The sequence below is a fragment of the Chelonoidis abingdonii genome, chromosome 3, assembly GCF_003597395.2.
Source record: "Chelonoidis abingdonii isolate Lonesome George chromosome 3, CheloAbing_2.0, whole genome shotgun sequence".
Taxonomy (NCBI): domain Eukaryota; kingdom Metazoa; phylum Chordata; order Testudines; family Testudinidae; genus Chelonoidis; species Chelonoidis abingdonii.
In genome coordinates this window covers 18,323,498-18,344,608 of record NC_133771.1, presented here as the reverse complement: position 1 = coordinate 18,344,608, position 21,111 = coordinate 18,323,498, and the positions used below count along the sequence as shown (strand labels likewise).

At 44.8% G+C, this 21,111-nt stretch overlaps 1 protein-coding gene across 1 annotated transcript in view; it reads right to left on the bottom strand.

Moving 5' to 3' along the window:
- Positions 1-21,111, bottom strand: part of ITSN2 (intersectin 2) — a 137,503-nt gene that overhangs the window by 43,679 nt on the left and 72,713 nt on the right. Inside the window, 6 exon segments of the mRNA XM_075063640.1 lie at positions 86-230; positions 480-655; positions 6,458-6,579; positions 7,807-8,275; positions 8,785-8,812; positions 19,486-19,589. Coding sequence (XP_074919741.1) covers positions 86-230; positions 480-655; positions 6,458-6,579; positions 7,807-8,275; positions 8,785-8,812; positions 19,486-19,589 — 1,044 coding nt within the window.

Here is a 21,111-nt window from a genome sequence, read left to right as displayed (position 1 = left end):
CAGGGAATTGTTAGATAAAGTGTAACAAAAGTATATCAGTATTGTTAACATGAACTTAAAATACATAAAATTCTCACCAACATACCTGTCCATGAACAGGAGAAACAGATCCTGGGGACACAGTACGAGTAAAAGCGGATTTTTTCTGCCATGTTGAGTTAACAGTTAGGCTTGAGAAAGGTACGTTTTGGTAATCAGTGTCTTCTGCTGATCTACTTGGTGAAAGTGGTCTGCAGATTTAGCACAAGCATCATTTTTCTTAGAAAGTACATTAGCAAGACCAACTACTTCTTACATATGCAAAATGCATGTGCTGCCCAGTGAACTCAGAAGATTTAAGTTTAACTTGCTGTATTATAGGTCTTCTTCATATAGTTGCTATAATAAATTTTCTGCATTTAATTTACAGTAATCCATAATGCTATTACATAACATACTGTATTTTATCCAAAATTAGAATTGTCAATAAATAAACTTACTCTGGAGAAGCTGAGGTAGTAGACAAAAATACTGTAGGAGGAAGTAAGGCCCTTTTAGGAGATAAAGCTTTTTCATTTTCTGATATTTTTTCTACATAGTTACATGGAAACCAGCCAAAACGACCTTGAAAGCTCCCATATAGCCAGCCAGGCTCTCCCACTGTTTTCTCATCAACCTGGGGGAAAAAGGCAAACCAAAAATATGAGGTAAAATATTTGTTGTGTCAGCACATGCTACAATTCTATGGATTTAACCGAAAAAGTTGTGACCATAAGGATCAGACCACATCAACTGCATTGTCATCCCATTTAAAATTTAGCCTTAAAAAAAAAAAAAATAATGAAAAATTCCATTGCCTAACAACATACTGTCCCAAGCTGTGTAACAAGGTTAATTGCTCTTATAAAGCACATAATTATCCTTTCCCCCCATTTAAAAAGCAAACTGCTAGTTTTGTATTATAATGCACCCTTAGGGACATATCTACAGCTGCTTTATTTAAAGGCTAAAGAGGACATAACATGCCTCTGAAGTTAATGGAACTTTTTGGAAAGTTACTAAGATTACTATCATGATTATTTGTGTTATAGTGAGACTTCAGACTCAAACAACATCAGGATTCCATTGTGCCATGCATGGTAGAAACACACAGAGTAAAAGAAAGGGGCTTCAAACAATTTTTATATACATTAAGTTTCTTCTGGCTAAGATACATAAACAAATGTGTCCATCCAGTGATCACATCTTAAATTAGACACTATGAAGTTTTTTAATAAAAATATTTTATGAGTATCTGAAATTATCCAATAAATAGAGTTGCATATTTCTAAAAGAGGGTATCAAAAGTAAAAGAATGCTCAGCTAATTGTATCTTGAAACTAACAGATACCTTTCTTACTTCACCCTCTCATGCAAATATATAACTTAACACCAGAAAACCAAAAAGTCTAATATTTAGGGATTTCAGAATACTGGATTAAATTGCTTTCTGAAGTAGAACTTGTTGGACGGCTCCAAGCACTGCTGGGAGCCGATGGCAAGATGGAGGGTTTGGCTGTGGTTCTGACTGAGCAGGCTGGGATGAAGAGGAAATGATATGTGAGGTTGAATTGACAGAGCAAGGATATCTGAGAACCAACACTGCCTCATCCATGCTGGAGCAACAAGAATGAGCTTGGCCTGATCCACTTTGAGCTTGAGGATGACCTGAGGAATGACCTAAATACATAGAAAGGAGTACAGAAGAGTTGACCGCCAGCTGCAGTGGAAGGTGTCAGAGAGGACTGAGGACCTTGAGAGCAGAACAGTTGACACTTTGTGTTTCCCCTAGTCACAAACAGGTTCATTGCAGAGACATCTCATGTTGCAAAGATGACTTGGCAAATACTCTCCTTCAGGGACCATTTATGACTCAGGGAGAAAATACTACTGAGAGTCCACAAGATCATTCTGAACCCCTGGAAAATGGACTGCCACCAGGGTGATGTCTCCCTCAATGCGAAACTGCTACAGATTGATCGCCTCCAGGCAAAGTAACCTGGAATGTGCCACCCCTGTCCCACTTTGCTTCTTCATATAGTACATCACAGTAGCATTGTTGGTGAGTATGTGATGTGGTCTCAGAAGGCACAACATGCATTGTGGATGGCCTGAAGTTCCAACACATTGATTTGGAGTAAGGTGTCCTGTTCCAACCACAGGCCCTGCAACCTCAATGAGTCCAGATGCACTCCCCTCCCGCCCACCCAGAAGGGAAGTGCCACTAACCATTGACTTAGTTGGAGAGGGCCAAACGAAGGGTACTCCTTGGCACGCATTGCGTGGGAACTCCCACCAGCACAAGGAATCCAGGACTGCTGGAAGAATGCAAACTGACTTGTTCAGAGAATGCAAGGCAGGGCAGTAAATTGTCCTGAGCTGCCTCTGAAGAGGATGAGGGTACAACCTAGTGAACTGGACCACCTGCATGCAAACAGACATTAGACACAACAGGCTCAGATACACATGGACTGTCATGGAAGGCTGAGATTGCAGACTGAGGCAAAACTGTGGAATTGTCTGGAAGCGGTCTGTCGGTAATAACACCTTTGACCTCATGGAATCTAACAGGGACCCAAGGAACTCGATTTTTTTGAGTGGGAGCCAAGGTTGACTTTGCAGTGTTTAAAATGAGTGCCAACAGTCGAGCAAACTCAACATGGTGTCGATGTGGGTGAGAACCACCCCTCTAGAGCTGCCCTTTGGCAACCAGTCATTTATGTAGAGGAAGATGTGGAGTCTCTTCTTCCTGAGATATGCCATAACCACTGCCATGCATTTGGTGAAGACGTGGGGGGCAGACGAGGGGAGAACTGTATACTGAAAGTGGCATTCTCCTACCACGAAACACAAACTTCTTGTGGCTCAGCAGAATCACCACATGAAAATAAGCATCCTGCAGGTCCAGAGCAGTGAACCAGTTATTCTGACACAGGACAGGAAGGATAGCCAATAGAGTGATCATGCGGGATCTCATGTACTTGATGAATCTGTAGAGGCTGCAAAGGTTGAGAATGGTTCTCATCCTCCCCTTATATTTCAGTATCAAGAAGCGCCAGGAGAAAAGCTGTGACCCCAGTGTTCCAGTGCTCCCAACTACAAATACAGCTCAGTGAGTGCTGTCTCATGAGGGGGCCTCTATAGAGGGATGAAGAAGCGGGATGGGAATGGGGCGTGGAGAGGAACTGGATTGCATAGTCAGATCTGACAGTGCCTAGAACCTAACTGTCAGAGGTAATCAAGATCCAAGCATTGTAAAAGCGGGCCAACCTGTCCCCAAAGGGATGGGGGGGACAGAAGGGATGGAGTAATAACTGGACGACTGCTTGGGACAAAGTACACAAAATGGGTGCTTAGCCCGGGCTGATGGAGATCATGTGGACCGTCTGAAGCCCAAGCCCGACTGCTTCCTATTGTAGGAGCTATCCCTCTTTCTAGGATAGTCCTGCTGTTTCAGGGGGAAAGGCTGCACAAAGGAATGCTGCGGGTGATATCGTTGCTCCTGCTGTGCAACATCGTGGTGCCTTTGCGTGGATGGCACATACACTTCCAAGGACCTGAAGATTGCACTCCTTCAAAGATTCCAGGGCTAAGTGCCTTTAGTCTTGCCGAGAACAAGACTTAGCGATCAAAGGGCAAGTCCTCAATGGCTTGCTGGATGTCCAGAGTGACCCCAGAGTTTTGCAACCAGGAAGCTTTCTTCATAATTACTGCTGAGGCCATGTCTCTGGACACAGTGTCTGCAATGTCAAAGACGGACTGCAGGAACATTTTGGCCACCAAGCAGCCTTCCGCAATGAATGCTCAGAACTCCTCACACAAGACCTCGGGCAGCTGGTCCTCAAATTTAGACATAGATGACCAACTGAGAAAATCATACTTGGCCACCAAACCTTGTTGATTTGTGATCTTAAACTGTAAGGACGATGAGGTATATGACTTCCTGCTCAGAAGATTTAACCGCTTGGAGTCTCTGCCCTTGGGGGTAGACTTGAACCAACCCTGCTGGGGCACTGTTTACTGCTGTTATGTCCAGGGAATTTGGGGCCAGGTGGGAAAAACATCCCTCAAATTCCTCCATGAGAACAAAGAAGCACTTCTTCACGCACTGATGTACTCCACAGGGCTCTTGTTGACTCAAGAATCTCATCACTGACCAGGATGGCCACTCTCTCAGAGACGTCAGGCTGTAAAATATCCACCAATTTGTGTGTGTTCTCTTGGAGAAACTCTGCCTGGATGCCCAGTGATGTGGGTATGTGGCATAAGAGGTCCTGGTATACCTTAAAGTTGTCCAGAATAGAAGGTGAGGATGAACCATTCAGCATGGCACTGTCTGGTGACAAGGTCTCAACTGAGCCAAAACTGGCTTTCACTCCTGGGAAGATGTACCCAGGAGACAGCAGACTGCTGATGCTTGGGCTTGCAGTTGATCTGAAGCCACCAACCACCATGCGGGTGACTTTGGCTTTGAATGTGATGAAAAGCGGGATCTCTGCTAATAGGGAATATCCCATTGAGTCCAAGGCCACTGATACAGGTAGAGCGTTGGTGACCAGTAAAGTCCAGGCCAGGGACTTCCTTCTCACACGCCAACCCTGGGAGCCATACTGTTCCATTGGTGGCCCATGAGTTTCATCAGGATGTGGAGTGGAAGATGACGACTCTGACTCGGAATGAGAGCCCCGAAATCTTGGGCAGTATGGGTGGAATGATGCCCAAGGGATTCAATAGGTGGGCAAATTCATGTGCCGTCCAGAACGAAGTTGGAACTAATATCCCTGATGAATCTGATTCTGTCTGTACTGAGCATGCTGGTGCCACAGGGCGCACTGGTCCTGGTGCAAACAGTGATCCGAGAGTGCCCAAATGTGTCAATGTCAATGGTTGCAACTTCAATGCAGCGGGACCAGAAAGGGTCTTGGTGCCAAGGTCCCCTGCACCATTTCCAGTACTGGCTCCATCCTCACCACAGTGAGGAGAGTGTCTGGACATGGTGCCAACAGACACAAAGGTTCAGTATCTCACTCCATCAGAGGGGCCAGAATTGGCACAGCCCTGGGAAAGTCCTGGACCAACAGCAAGGTTGGGAGCAAAAGGCAGAGGTGGTCTGTGGTTTCCTGGTAGACGACATCGTCAGTACCGGCATCTCCCTTGTCAGTACCAGACTCAATGGACACCCAAAGGCTGGAACCAGAATCAATGGTACAGTGTTTCTGTCATTCCCACTCAGTAGTAGGGAAGGGTCAGACGTACCCACACCATGCCACGTGCCGGAACTGGTCCTGTGCCAGTCTGTGCTGTTCCTGGGGGAAACAGAGGAGTCGCTCTGTGACCTGGAGAAGTTCCAATCGGTCTTATGAGACCTCTTCCTTGGTGCTGACAACGGAGAACGGCTCCTCTGCCTCTTCAGCAAGGCACCTGCCCCAGAACAAGCGGTGGCAGCATTCTCCAAGCCTGAGGGCAATCTTTTACCTGAGGAGAGCCTTGGTACCAGATCAGGCCACACGGCCTGTTCAAACCTGTGCTACTTGAGACAGAGATCCTGCACCAACTGAGTCCTCTTTTTAAATGATACACACTCTTTAAGGTGGGCCTTTCCGAGGCAAAGCAAGCACTGCAGGTGGGGGGTCGCTCTTGGGGATCGCCTCACAACAGGAAGGACAGTGTTTAAATTAGGCTAACACTAATTGTGAGGTTGTGAGACTACAACCATACAAATGTCTGACTCTAGCCACGGGCAGTGAGAAGGAATTGAGGGGGTTGGAGCAGTGGTGCCTCCTATAGCCAAGGAAGGAGCCAGAGCTATGAGGTGCAAGAGCCGCCCCTCTATGGGGACTGCTAGGCAAAAGTCTCTGGTGAGCTGGGTGCGCACAGACCACATCTGCATCTACTCAAGAACCATGCAGATAATATAACAGAGAACACTATTCAGATATTTAATTATTTGGGGGAAAACCTCAAATCTATTCAAAGGAGGCAGGTCAGGTATTTAATAATTCCAGCACCACGAATAATCTTGTTTTATACACTTTTATCTTTGACAATGTTTACTATGTTTGTATTGCTACAGGCAATTTTCTTTGCTGCCTTATATGCATACCTGCAAAATGTTGTACTAGAGATAGGAGAGCAGCGATTACTTAGCTTATTCTTGTTATTCATTTTACAAAGTTTATAACAGCAATAATGATTTCCAAGTTGAGCATTTCATAGTAGTCAGCACCAGTCCTTGACCCTCGACTCCTCTACAAGATGTCAGCCCTAGAGGTGCATATTGCTTAAATCAATCCAACTACCCCCTCCTAAAATGAAGCAATTAGTGTAAATGTGAAAAGATCTAAAATGTATGCAAAAAAACCAAAACCAAGCAATAATTTTGATGAAGACATATGTCAGTGATTCTTGTGGTTAGTTTAGCATGAACTACTGGTCTTACCTGAATTACATCCCCAGAATTAAAACTCATCTCATCATTATTCCTTGCTTCAAATGAGTATAAAGCTCTGTAATTCACCAAGAGAGCTGAATTCCTAGATTCTGTGGCACTAACTACATTACCTGAAAAAAGAAAAAGCATTAGCAGTATTTATTATTTTGGTATTTAAGTAGTGCCAAGAGGCCCCAAGCTTGTTCAGGGCCCCACTATGCAAGGCACTATACACTGATATAACAAAAGGATGGTCCCTAACCTAAAGACCTTACAGTCAAAGTGTATGGTGAGAGAGAGCTGGGTACAACAAACAGATGGAAGGAGCAGAACATCACACAGACTATTACTATTAACATAATAAACAGGAGAAGAAGTGGACACAGATCTGCTTAGTCATAATATGAAGTCAGTCTTCCTTCCCATCTCTTCTTGTTAAATATCTTCTCCAGAGTCAGTTTTAACATTTTCTTTCATTTGTGCATAGAAGTTTTACATTTCCTTCAAACTGACTAGAAAAGGCTATCTTAATACTGAGTGACCTGCAACCCTGATGACATTCTTGTCAAGGAGAAACTTAAAAGCCCAGAACAGCAAAATATTACATATTTCTATTTCATATAGTCTCAGTTTCTAAATTTCTCTAAGTCTATAAGTAATACTACTAAACCAGCCCCCTCTAAAGCCATAACAATGGTTAACAATTTGCATAAAGAAAAGGAAAGAAAAAAAAGCATTATGTAATTCTGCTTCCACTAAGTCAATAGTAAAACTACCATCAAGTTCAATGGGAGCAGAATTAGGCTAACACTAAGCATTTTTCAATATCCTACCCATAATGCCATGCCGACCTCAGTTTTGACCACCATCTAGTAACTGAGGTTATGATACCTATAATTTCTCTATCAGTGTTAATCAATGAATCAATGTTACTTTAAGGCTGTACTCATTCTCAGTACTGGATTCTTACCTGTTCATTGACTATCAATAATTGTTTTAAAAGAAATTATGAACAAACATCTCATGCCACAACACATGGTGAGTATTCTGTTGCATGGACAAAGTGCAGTGAAGCCAAAATGTTACTGCTCCAAGTGTACAGGATTTGTTAACTGAAAGCATTGAAAGATTTGTGGTCAGATCCTCTGCTGGTGTAAACTGTTATAGCTCAATTGACGTCAACAGATTTACACCAACTGTGGATATGGTCCATGGTCTCCAACATCAAATTTTTGAACATATGACCTACAATACTGTCATTATTCTACAATAAAATGTTTAAATATGAAGTAACAATATTCATTCAAGACAACAAGGAACAATTTTTAACAAAAAATAAATCAATAGATGAAGTTTACCTTCACTTCTCCACGTAGGCTTAAGATTTTTGCCCTCAGTCTGTTTCAGCAAGTCTGCAAATTTCTCATTTAAGCTTAATTTTGAAGTGTGTTTCTCTGACTCTTGTAGGTTGGCTGCATCTTTTCTTCTCTTCTCTTCTTCATGCTGTTTACGCCTCTCCTCAGCTTCTTTTGCAATCTGTTCTTGTTTCCTTTTGTCTTCTTCCAGTTGTCTCTTCCTTTGTTGTTCTGTTTCTCGCTGAATCTCAGCTAGCTTGTTCCTCTCCTCCTCATGTTTCTCCTCAGCCAATTTTTGCAACTGGAACTCCCTCTCTCTCACTTGGGCAGCTGCCTCCTCAGCTTTTTGTTTTTCTTCCTGAATTTTTTCCTGCATTCGCTCTTCCTGTAATCGCTTTTTTTTCTCTTCTTCCTCCTTTCGGACATTTTCCTGCCATAGGTTCTCTTTCTCCCGTTTTGCTTTCCTTAATGAAAAGAGAAAAATAAATACATAAATAAATAAGTGAGAAAGTATTTATGGGATTAACCATAGTTAGTGCCCTGGGAGTCACTGAAGCCACACGCATGGCTCAGGTGGCAGACCCATGGCTAGAATTTACACAAAGTGGCGCTAAATGTAAAGTACCACCTCCTCTCACACTCTAGAGTACAGTGAAGAAATGCTGATTGACTAACCACCACAACAACATTTTGATGAACTGAAGGTCCCCACGTTGAGAAGAGAGAGATCAGATCCCTGCTCAGTCCCCAAACCCAGAGTGCAGAGAAGAACTGACACCTGACATAGCAATATCCTTTTGTTCAACAGCCACATCTCACCTGTGTCTAAAAACAAATGCCAAAAATCCTTCAAAGTGCCTGCACCTTAAGCATTTTAGAGACAATGGTTTGGGATGGTGCTGGGGGTATTCGTTTGCTGTTATTAGCATGCGACAAAAGTAGTATTTATTTAATCAGCCTCAGCACTATCCTCTTATTTTTCTCCTCCTCTAGCATTCTCTTTTGCTCTCTGTTCCCCAGTCTCACTATGCCACCCTCTGTCATCCACAGCAGGATCTCTCCTTCCTCTGTTTGGTTTCCCCTTCAATTTCTATTACCCCTTTACTGCAGACCAAAAACTCTTCGGATAGGTACCATGTCTTCTCATGTGTGCACACAATCTGGCACATTTTAGGCATTAATAAAATACAAATAAGAAAGACTTATGGTCTGAAAATACTGTTCCTTGACCTTTCACACCTGAGAGCTACTTCTTCAGTGCCTCCATGACCAAAGCTGCGCAACTTGATGTGTAAAGACAAAGCAGAAAATAGAGCATTAATCTGTCTATGGTATTTCTCGGGTGCCCATCATTTCAATATCCAAATCCCACATATGAAAATTGAAAAGCTGTTTAGAGATAGCCATGAAAGACTTTAGTCTTTACCAATATCTGGTTTGGTAAATTTTGCTTACTACTTTTTGTTGTTGTAATTCCTGGTCTTCAGTTATTGTGGGAATTTACTGGAGTATTTATATCAGGGGTAGGCAACCTATGGCACGGGTGCCGAAGGCGGCACATGAGCTGATTTTCAGTGGCACTCATGCTGCCCGGGTCCTGACCGGTCTAGGGGGCTTATTTACCTTATTTACTGTACATTCAACAAGAGTTTAGTTATATATTATACACTTATAGAAAGTGTAAAACGCTAAAATGTATTACTGGCACACGAAACCTTAAATTAGAGTGAATAAATGAAGACTTGGCACATCACTTCTGAAAGGTTGCCGACCCCTGATTTATATTCTCTTCACTCCACAGTCTTCAGTGTAGTATCTGAGAACCTGGCAGTATTCTCTGAAAATGGCCAGGTTTGGCTCAGTCTTATCTCCATTTAAATCAGGGACTATTATCTTAACACCATCAAATTAGGCCTGAATAAAGGCTGGTAGTGGAGGGTCACTACAGAAACTAATTTCCCCATATTAATTTCCCCCTACTGTTATTCACACCTTCTTGTCAATTGTTTGAAATGGGACACCCTGATTACATTGCTTTCATTACCACTACAGAAGTGATTTTTCCTCCCTTAGTATTCTACTGTTGAGAAAAGGCCACTTCCACTTTAACTGAATTGTCTCGTTAGCACTGACCCCTGACTTGGTAAGGCAACTCCCATCTTTTCATGTACTGTGTGTATATCTATATCTATTTATCTACTGTCTTTTCCATTCCATGGATCTGATGACGTGGGTTTTAGCCCACAAAAACTTATGCCCAAATAAATTTGTTCATCTCTAAGGTGCCACAAGTACTCCTTGTTGTTTTTGCTATTTTCTTGAAGTGTCTCAGCCAATAACTTAGCTCTAATGATAATCTCCCCCACACATTTTTTTTTTTTTTTGAGGGGAAATGAAGGGCGTCAGCAATCTGTCAGCCAATCGGTAACTAAACCACACAGGGCTGTATTCATACAGTGTTAGACTATCAAAAGTGCTCAGCACCCACAATGAGGCCAGATTTTCAGAAGATCTCAGGTCCCATTTAGGCAGCTAAATGAGATAGTCAAATTTTCACATGCACTCAGTGCCTCAGCTTTTTTTGAAAATCTGGTGCCAAAGAAAGTCCAAACCTTAAATTGAAGTATACAGGAAGTCAGTGCAGTTCCTGGAAAACAATCATTCACTGGCCTCAGTCTAGTCTCTCCACGCGAGTATAAATTCCCAATAACTTCACTGACAACAGTCATACCAGCATAACCCCAGTGTAAATGAGAAGAGTATTTGGCATGAATATGCTCCCCCTACATTCTAAGCCTCTTTCTCAAGACAATAGCTAAGGTTAATGTTTCTTACCTGTAAGGTAACAAGGGAACCAAACACCTGACCAGAGGACCAATCAGGAAAACGGATTTTCAAAGTGAGGAGGAACTTCTGGGTGTTTTTGTCTTGTTCGTCTTTGTTTGTTTCTCTCGGCATGAGGGAAGAGTTTTTTGTTTTTTTTCATTCTCCAAGCTCTTTCTACCTTCTGTTCCCATGTGAGTACAAAAAGGAAAAGCAATAGGTTATATTATTTGTATTTACTGTGTGAGTTGCTGGATGTTTAAATTGGGTATCTTTTGAATAAGGCTGATTATTCATATTTTCTTGTAAGCAATAGCCCTGTGTTGTCATCTTGATGCAGTGATCATGTCATGTGTTTTTCTCTCTTTTATATAAAGTTCTTTTTAAAAATTGTTGATTTTCTTTTCCTAGTTAAGGCAGGGATAGGAATCTCTGTGCAGGAGTACTGTCCTCTTCAGGGAAGACTGGAGGGGGAGAGAAGAGGGGGGAAGGTAAATCGTCCTCTCTTTTGTGTTTCAAAGGCTTGAGCAGGGAAATCTCCTAGTATCCCCAGGGCGGGAAAATCTGGGGAAGAAAGAGCAGGAAGGGAAGTGGGTTATTTCCCTTTATTGGAGGCTCAGGCATCTGAGTCTTGGGTCCCCAGGGAAAGGTTTGGGAGACCAGAGAAGTTATCAGGTACTCAGATCCTGATGGTGGCAGCAAGATAAGATCCAGCTGGTAATTAGCTTGAGAGGTTCATGCTAAGCACCCAGATTTTGGAACACTAAGGTCCAGATTTGGGACAGAGCTTATGACATGGTGGCTAGCAGTGGGAAGTAAGATCCAGAAGCCAGTAGATATTATTTTTCTTTTTCTCTGCTAGGGTTTAGCGAGAGAAGGTTTGGGCAAAAGGAGCCAGAGAGAAATTTTTTTTCTGTTTTTCTGCTCAGCTTGGCTTGCATTTTTAGCAAGGAGCCTATTAAGGTGGACATTAACGGTCTATGTTAGCAATAGAATTCCAATTGACATCAATACCCAGCAACACAACACAGGTAAACATATAGTGGCTTTGTTTTGCGTTTACATTTACATATCAAAGAGTAGCAAGAAGAAGAAAGCACCTGCATGATGCAGAACCGGAGACAACGGTAGAGCCAGCAGTTCAGACAATACCACTGAGGGCACGCCAACCAAGAAAACAGGACCATGACTACAAAGTGCCCTAAAGCAGGAACGAGCGAGACTAGAGGCAGAGGAACAAATCAAAGACGCAGTCACAGGGGCGACTGCGACCTGGAAAAAAATACAAGAGATGGAGCTGAGAGACAAAGAAAGACGCTGCTACAAAAGAGAACAAGCAAAGACGGGCCAGCCACAAGAGAAAGCGACAAAGATGCAGCCTCCAACGAGAGATAGAAAAACACCAATATAGATGGAAAAACAGAAGGAGGCCACAGGCAGGCCCTGGAATTAGAACAGGCTTAAGCATCAGAACGCAGCCAATCCTAACCTTCCCAATACTTCTTCCAAGCACAAGAGGATTTCCCAACTACAAGGCAGGTGATGACACTGAGCCTTCTTAAGAAAATTTTGAAAGAGCCTGCATGGGTCACAGCATCTCTGAAGACCAGTACGTGGTAGAGCTGAGGTCACACACACCTCAGTGGACCTTAGTAGAGGTGGCGGCTGAAATGCCAAAGGACCAAATGAATATGATATAACTTTCAAACCAAGGCCAGATACAGAATGGGATAACGCCGGATACGCCCGTGGCGGTTCAGAATCCAAAAGTGGAACCAGATGGGTCATTTCCAAACACGCCTACTACGTGGAGCATTATGACACCTGGTATCAGGAACCAAGGTTCCAATCCATTGACGAACTGCACCTCCTCATGAAAATGGAGCAGTTCTGGTGTTCGTGAGACATAACACGGTAATCCTAGATGGAAACCCAAAATCTCACGAGGGGGGAGATTGGAGCCAAATGGATGGAAGTGGCAGAAAGCAAGAAAGCTACTTAAAGGGGAATGAAAACCCAGGGGCACACCGACAATAAACCTACAACCGAGGGCAACCCAAAACCCCCTACAACCCAGGGAAGCCACCGAAACCTTATCCTTCCACCTCACCAGTCTCCAGTAACTTACCTCAACCCAGTGACCCGTTAGCTGGAAGATGCTTAAGTGTAATGACTGGGACATATAAAGGCAACTGCCCAAAGAACCCACCTGGGTGCAACTCATTACACCACCATCACACCAAGATCCCAGGCCCAGATACTCTCAAATCCCTTAGAGCGAAGGGGACATTGAGAGTGGGCGGAAAGAAGGTTACCGGCGTGGAGGGAACGGGGCACAAGTGTCAGCTATCCCAAATCCTTCGTCGGTTCCAAACTCATCAACCCAAAGGCCAAAGTTGACCATTTACCCCTTCATGTCACAAGGTGTAGACTTACCTACAGCTGAACTGCCTGTCCAGTACAGGCTGTCAGGGCTGGACTTTTGCAGTCTATGACAATTATTCCATCCCCATGCTACTGGGGGAAGACTTGGCCAACCAGCGTGAAGTGGCCAAGACAGTGGGAATGGTTACACGCGCCAAACCAGGCAGCTTCCAGACCCATTCCTGTTCCGAAGCCGTCCACAGGAATCCGTCTGTGTTACCGAGACCCAGACAGAGGTAGTGGACCCGGACCCATCCCAACGGCTGAACCAGCCACAGCACCTCCAGTCCCAGGACCGGAACTGGAACAGCAACCAGCACCAGCACCAGCAGTTGCAACCACATCTTCACCTCCACACCAGCGGGGCCAGCGAGCCTGAACTGGCAGAAGCAACAAACACCATACTGAAGAGGCTCAGCCAGAGCCTGAAATACCTCCAGGTGCCCAGGACAGCGGTTACCAGCAACGGAAACAACCCTCATCTCCGTCGCTTCCAGAGGACCAAGCCCAAGTCCACAGTCTCGAGGAAGACTGGTGCCCCAGCCTCAAGGAACAGTTCCAGACTGCAGCAGGAAGCAGATGACAGCCTTCAGAAAGCTTGGGTGGCGGCACGGACAACCTACCGCCTCTCAGCTCTTCTAACCGATCCCGTTTGTTATAGACCAAGGACTTTTATACAAGGAATTCTTTCTGGTGGAGACCAGAAGAATGGCAGCCCAAACGGTTGGTGGTCCAATAAGTACCGGGGAAGCTCTTAAGTTAGCCCATGATCATCCCAGTGCCATGCTGGGGTGAAGAACCAAAGAAAGATGGGAAGTCCTCCACTGGGAGGGATGGCAAGGAAGTTGCCCAGTAAGTCCGTCTTGTGAGGTGTGCCAAAGAGTGGAGCCCAAGATCTGGTCAAGGCCCCTCTCCAGCCACTCCCATAATTGAGGTCCATTTCAAGCGAGTAGCGTGGATATCTGGTCCTTCCAGGAAGACGCCCAGAGAAGCAGTACGTACGACTTCGTGGACTTTGCTACCCGTGGCCGGAAGCAGTAGTCTGGAACCACCAGGCTAAGCGGTGTGCCAGCCCTACAGACATTTCGCCAGGGTAGGTTGGCCTCCGATATCCTTACCGATTCAGGAATCTAATTTCCTGGCAGGCCCAGAAAGACCTGTGGGAAAATCATGGGGTGAATCACTTGGTTGCACCCCTTACCACCATCAACCAATGGCCTGGTGCGAAAGGTTTAAGGAACTTTGGGCCATGATCCGTAAATTCGTGAATGAATACTCCAACGACTGGGACCTAGTGTTGCAGCAGTTGCTCTTTGCTTACACGGCTGTCCACATCCCAGTTTAGGGTTTTCACCTTTGAACTTGTGTATGGCACGAGGTTAAGGGGCATTACAGTTGGTGAGCAACAATGGAGGGGTTTACACCCTCTCGGGAACTAACAGTCTGGACTTTGTAAGCACCTACAAAACACCTCCGACACCTTTAGCCCTTGCTAGAGAAAACCTAAGGATACACAGGAAGAGCAAAGGCCTGGTATGATAACATACCAGAGACCGTTCCTTCAGAGAGAAGACCAGGTTACGGTTTTGAAGGCACAACAGGCCATAGAATGGAGCACATGGAGGGCCATTCACGGTCCAAGAGCGCCTGGGAGCGTTAACTACCGCATAGCATTCCCAAGTCCTCACTAACCCAAAGTGTACCTGTCATAAATAGATGTAAGGTAAGGGTTAAGTTTCCTTTACCTGAAAGGGTAACCAAACACCGGACCAGAGGACCAATCAGAGAACTGGATTGTTTACAAGTCAGGGGCGGAATTTGTCAAGGACGGTGGGGTGGAAGAGGTGAACCTCTCAACACCCTGGAACGTCTGCAGCGGCAACAAATCAAGGAGCTGTGCACTAGCTTCGCCCCATTGTTCTCAGCCACTCCAGGACGGACTGAACAGGCATACCACTCCATTGACACAGGTAATGCTCACCCCAATTAGAACACCACCCTACCGGGTGTCCCCTCACGCCAAGCTGCTATAGAACGGGAGATCCAGAACATGCTACAGATGGGTATAATCCGCTCATCTACCAGTGCATGGGCATCTCCAGTGGTTCTGGTACCCAAACCAGATGGGGAAATACGCTTTTGCGTGGACTACCGTAAGCTAAATGCGGTAACTCGTCCAGACAACTATCCAATGCCACGCACCGATGAGCTATTGGAAAAGTTGGGACGTGCCCAGTTCATCTCTACAATAGACTTAACCAAGGGGTACTGGCAAGTACCGCTAGATGAACCTGCCAAGGAAAGGTCAGCATTCGTCACCCATGCGGGGGTGTATGAATTTAATGTACTTCCTTTCGGGCTGCGAAATGCACCCGCCACCTTCCAGAGGCTGGTAGATGGTCTACTAGCAGGACTGGGAGAATATGCAGTTGCCTACCTCGATGATGTGGCCATTTTTTCAGACTCCTGGCCGAACACCTAGTACACCTGGAAAAGGTCTTTGAGCGTATCAGGCAGGCAGGACTAACTGTTAAGGCCAAAAAGTGTCAAATCGGCCAAAACAGAGTGACTTACCTGGGACACCAGGTGGGTCGAGGAACCATAAACCCCTACAGGCCAAGGTGGATGCTATCCAAAAGTGGCCTGTCCCAAAGTCAAAGAAACAGGTCCAATCCTTCTTAGGCTTGGCCGGGGTACTACAGGCGATTTGTACCACACTACAGCCAATCGCTGCCCACTGACCGACCTGACCAAAAAGACCCAGCCAAATACAGTTAAATGGACTGATGAGTGTCAGGAGCCTTTACCCAACTTAAGGCGATGCTCACGTCTGACCCTGTGCTAAGGCCCCAGACTTTGACAAACCATTCCTAGTAACCACCGATGCATCTGAGCGTGGTATAGGAGCAGTTCTCATGCAGGAAGGACCGGATCACAACTTCCATCCTGTCATGTTTCTCAGCAAGAAACTATCTGAGAGGGAAAGCCACTGGTCAGTCAGTGAAAAGGAATGCTATGCCATTGTGTACGCCCTGGAAAAGCTACGCCCATATGTTTGGGGACGGCGGTTCCAGCTACAAACTGACCATGCTGCGCTAAAGTGGCTTCATACAGCCAAAGGGAACAACAAGAAACTTCTTCGTTGGAGTTTAGCTCTCCAAGATTTTGATTTGAAATTCAACACATTTCAGGAGCTTCTAACAAAGTAGCTGATGCACTCTCCCGTGAGAGTTTCCCGGAATACACTGCTGTTAAAATTTTTTCCTTAAAATGTAAAAGTCTTGTAGTTTACATGCTTGAGTATATGTAAAGGTGCATGTGTGTTGTATACTCTGTTTAGTTTAAAGTTCTTAGGAAGAAATCACCGCAGTGAAATTTTCCACTGTCTGTGATTTGGGGGGCGTGTCATAAACAGATCAGCTAAGGGTTAATGTTTCTTTTACCTGTAAAGGGTTAACAAGGGAACCAAACACCTGACCAGAGGACCAATCAGGAAACCGGATTTTCAAAGTGAGGGAGGGAACTTCTGGTGTGTTTTTGTCTTTGTTCGGTCTGTTTTGTTTCTCTCGGCTATGAGAAGAGTTTTTTTTTTTTTTTTCTATCTCCAGCTTCTTTCTACCTTCTGTTCCCAAGTTGTGAGTACAAAAAGAAAAGCAATAGGTTTATATTGTTTTGATTTACATGTGTGGAGTTGCTGGAATGTTTAATTGGGTATCTTTTTGAATCAAGGCTGATTATTCATATTTTCTTGTAAGGCAATAGCCCTGTGTTATGTCATCTTGATGCAGTGATCATGTCATGTGTTTTTTCTCTCTTTTTATATAAAGCTTTCTTTTAAAACTTGTGGATTTCTTTTCCTAGTTAGGCAAGGGGATAGAATCTCTGTGCCAGGAGTACTGTCTCTCTCAGGGAAAGACTGGGAGGGGGGAGAAGAAGGAGGGGGAAGGTAAATCGTCCTCTCTGTTTTGTGTTTCAAGGGCTTTAAGCAGGGAAATCTCCTAGTATCCGCCAGGGCGGGAAAATCTGGGAGAGGAAGTAAAGAGCAGGAGGGAAGTGGGTTATTTCCCTTTATTGGAGGCTCAGGCATCTGAGTCTTGGGGCGTCCCCCAGGGAAAGGTTTGGGAGACCAGAGAGTTATCAGGTACTCAGAATCCTGATGGTGGTAGTGAGATATGAGATAAGATCCAAGCTGGTAATTAAGCTTGGAGGTTCATGCTAAGCACCCAGATTTTGGACGCTAAGGTCCAGATTTGGGACAGAGGCTTATTACATGGTGGCACTGAGAACAGTTATACCAGCATAACCCCAGTGTAAATGAGAAGAGTATTTGGTATGAATATGCTCCCCCTACATCTAAGCCTCTGAACAGGTGGGAAGACAGATTTTGCACCAGCTGTAGGCTCACACAGAGCTCATTATCATAATCCAGTGTAAACATCGCAACGGCATAACATGATCGTGGCAAGATTCAGATCAGAGTGACGTGAGTGCAGCCAGCTAACTAGACAACTGAATTTTGGCCAACAATGCCACTTAAGACTCCTGGACCGATCAGGCAGAGCAGAGGAGAATGCTGACAACAGAATCTGGAGAGAGCTGATACAAAATACTGTAAGAGCTAAAACAAGATTATTTACAGACAAAAGGAAGGATCCTTTTCCATATAGGTAAATGTGAACATTTTTTTCGCTCATCAAGCAAGAAACCAACATAAAATCAGAGATTGAAATGCAAAGAGGAAACTCAGTATTAATTTAATCTTTTACCTTTAAGACTAGGAACTTGCTGACATTCAACTAGTTTTCAAGCAGAGGGAGAAGATGTACAATGACAGCAAAACAAGGTAGAAAATGTGATTAAATAATCTTGAGTGTATGGAAGCTGTGTATTGGAGACGAGATTAAAAAGTCCAATTACAAAAATGGATTATCCAGTTATCTGACACATCAATCTTTGAGAACAACACTTCTCATCAAATAGATTATTTGTCATATTAAAAAGGGTTAACAGACTGGTTCCTACATATTAAGGCAGGGATCTCAAACTCAAATCACCACGAGGGCCACATGAGGACTAGCACATTGGCCCGAGGGCCACTGAAAACTTTTCATACAACAATACAAAAGTAAAGTCAAAATGAAGAGTAACAGAGTATGCTATTAAAAGTCAATGTATTCACTTTTTAAAAACTGTTAACGCAAAAGTCAGTGCTCATTTTGACCATCATTTCATTTTTGGCCACTTAGCTGGCAGCATTAATTATTAATTGTATGACTTAAAAAAAAATTTCTGCCAGCCTATGATGGGGTGTCGATCCCACACAAGCCGAGTGGGTAAATGTGGACCAGAAAGGGCCAATTAACCTTATATGTTGCAGCGGGAGGGAAGCCAGGGATTGATCAGAACTAATGGAAGATGAAGCGCAGCATGGGGAAGACCTGGGCTAGTATGATAAAGCCAGGAAGTGACAGTAGGAAGGAAGCTGCAGGGTGGAGGTCTGCAACCACTTCCTAGAGGGAAAGGGAGGTGGCTAGAGACAAGGAGGAGGTCATGAGGAAAGTAAACCCTGTGATTCTGTCCTGGATTAGGGATTCTTACAAAAAGCCTAAAAGGGTAGAGTACCCACTAGGGAGGTGCTCCTGCAGTGAGTGGACTCCTTTACACAGGTCTGCAAATGTACCTTGTAATTTCAGTCCAGCAGTGTTCTCCCTCATCTATCCTTTGTCACCAGTACTATATTCTGCAACTGGAATTTAGGGTCTTGTCTAATTCCCATTGAAATCAATGGAAAGAATGTCATTGACTTCAACGGGGATTGGATTAGACTCAGTTAAAATTTCTGTTGATGATGCATAAACAGAATAGAACACAGCTCATGCTCCCCCTCCCTGCTCCTATTCCAACCCCTTTCCCAAATCCCTGCCCTAGCCCCGGCTCTTCTCCGCCTCTTCCCCTGAGCATGCCACGTCCTCGCTCCTCCCGCCTCGCTCCTGGAAAGTCCTAAGCGCTGTTAAACAGCTGTTTGGTGGCGGGAAGCGCTGGGAGGTAGGTGAAGGAGTGGGGACCAGGCACGATGTGGGGGAAGAGGAGGAGTGGCGGGGAGGGGGCGGGGGGTGGGGAATTGACGCCTATGGGATGCGCAGGAAATAGCTCGCGAAGCCAGCTGTGTGTTTGAGATCCCTGTACAAGAGGGGAAGGAAATTCAGAACTTAGAAATCATTGTATTCCATGTAAAAATTCAGAAAGCTTAGTTCATGTAGTGCGGCTTTCTTAGTTAGCATGTATATTTAATCTGTTAGATTTATGTCTACTGGTATCAACATCTTAAGCTCACAATGCAGTATCTTGTTTTTTAAAAACTACAGTATCGTGTGTTCATGATTTTCAACCATGTTACCTTTGCAGCCTCATCCTCTAGTCAGCTTTTATCTGTGCAAGCTCAGCTCTTTTTCTTTCTACAAGCTCTTATTTTCTCTTTGTTTGATCATCTGAAAGTTGCTCAAGGCTAAGTGCTGTGTGTTGCAGCTTTCTCTCAGTTCCTAATGAGGAACACAATGAAATATATCAAAGACTGACAGCAAATCCATTTTTTCTGGAAACTAATTAGGCGTTTAATGCTTTGTTGATCCATAGTTTTAATAAAAATGGACAGGACAATCTTTAGTTAATATGGATGTTGATATATTGGAAGAAAGAGTTTAACAAATAGGAACATACAAAAATAGCTGGCAGATCTGCAAACTCTTCCCACACTTATAGCTTGCAAAGTGCATCGTCTAGTCATTCAAGTGCTAGAGACTGCAAATATGATGGAGAGAAAAAGAGTGGCAATTTAAATTAAATATTTAAACACTGGGTCATTAAGGATAGAAGTACAGTGACGGGTGTGTCTGAATGGTCTCTAAACAGCTGCCTCGTGCAGATAGCCCACAGAATCCTTCCTACCAACACTACAAAAGAAAGATTTCTGCGTGGACTCCTCGCTGAAGGCGAAACAACAGACTGACTTCTACACAGATTGCTCCGTCGACAATGCACAGGCTGAAATTGTGAAAAGCAGCATCACTTGCCCATAACCTCAGCTGTGCTGAACAAAGCGCCATCAACAGCCACAAGGAACACTCTGACATCATAATCAAAACGGCTGACAAAGGAGGTGGCTGTCATCATCATGAATAAGTTGGAATATGAACAAGAGGCTGCTAGGCGCTATGTATCTCCACATTCTACAGGCCATTATCCTCTGATCCCACTAGGATTATCAAAAGAAAAAGATGTTACTCACCGTTGTAAACTGTTGTTCTTCGAGATGTTTGCTCATATCCATTCCAGTTAGGTGTGCGCGCGCCGCGTGCACGTTCGTCGGAAGATTTTCTACCTAGCAACACCCGGTGGGTCGGCTGGGCGCCCCCTGCGTGGGCGCGTTTATGGCACCGAACATATAACCTCTGCCGACCCGTCCGCTCCTCAGTTCCTTCTTGCCGGCTACTCCGACAGTGGGGAAGGAGGGCGGGTGTGGAATGGATATGAGCAACACATCTCGAAGAACAACAGTTACAACGGTGAGTAATCGTCTTTTCTTCTTCGAGTGCTTGCTCATATCCATTCCAGTTAGGTGATTCCAAGCCTTACCTAGGCGGTGGGGTCGCAGTGAGAAACTGCTGACTGCAGAACTGCTAAGCCAAATGCTGCAACATCTCTGGATTGTTGGACCAGGGCGTAATGGGCAGTAAAGGTGTGCACCGACGACCATGTAGCCGCACGACATATCTCTTGAGTGGGTACGTGAGCTAAGAAGGCGGCCGAGGAGGCCTGGGCCCTGGTCGAATGAGCAGTGACATGGCCTGGGGAGGCGCAGGCCAGATCACAGCACGCTCGGATACAGGCTGTTATCCAGGAAGAGATGCGCTGGGAAGAAACTGCCTGACCTTTCATGCGGTCTGCCACTGCCACAACGAGCTGGGGCGTTTTGCGGAAGGGTCTCGTATGCTCAATATAGAAGGTGAGCGCTCTACGGACGTTGAGCGAGTGCAGCTGCTGCTCCTACGGGATGTATGTGGT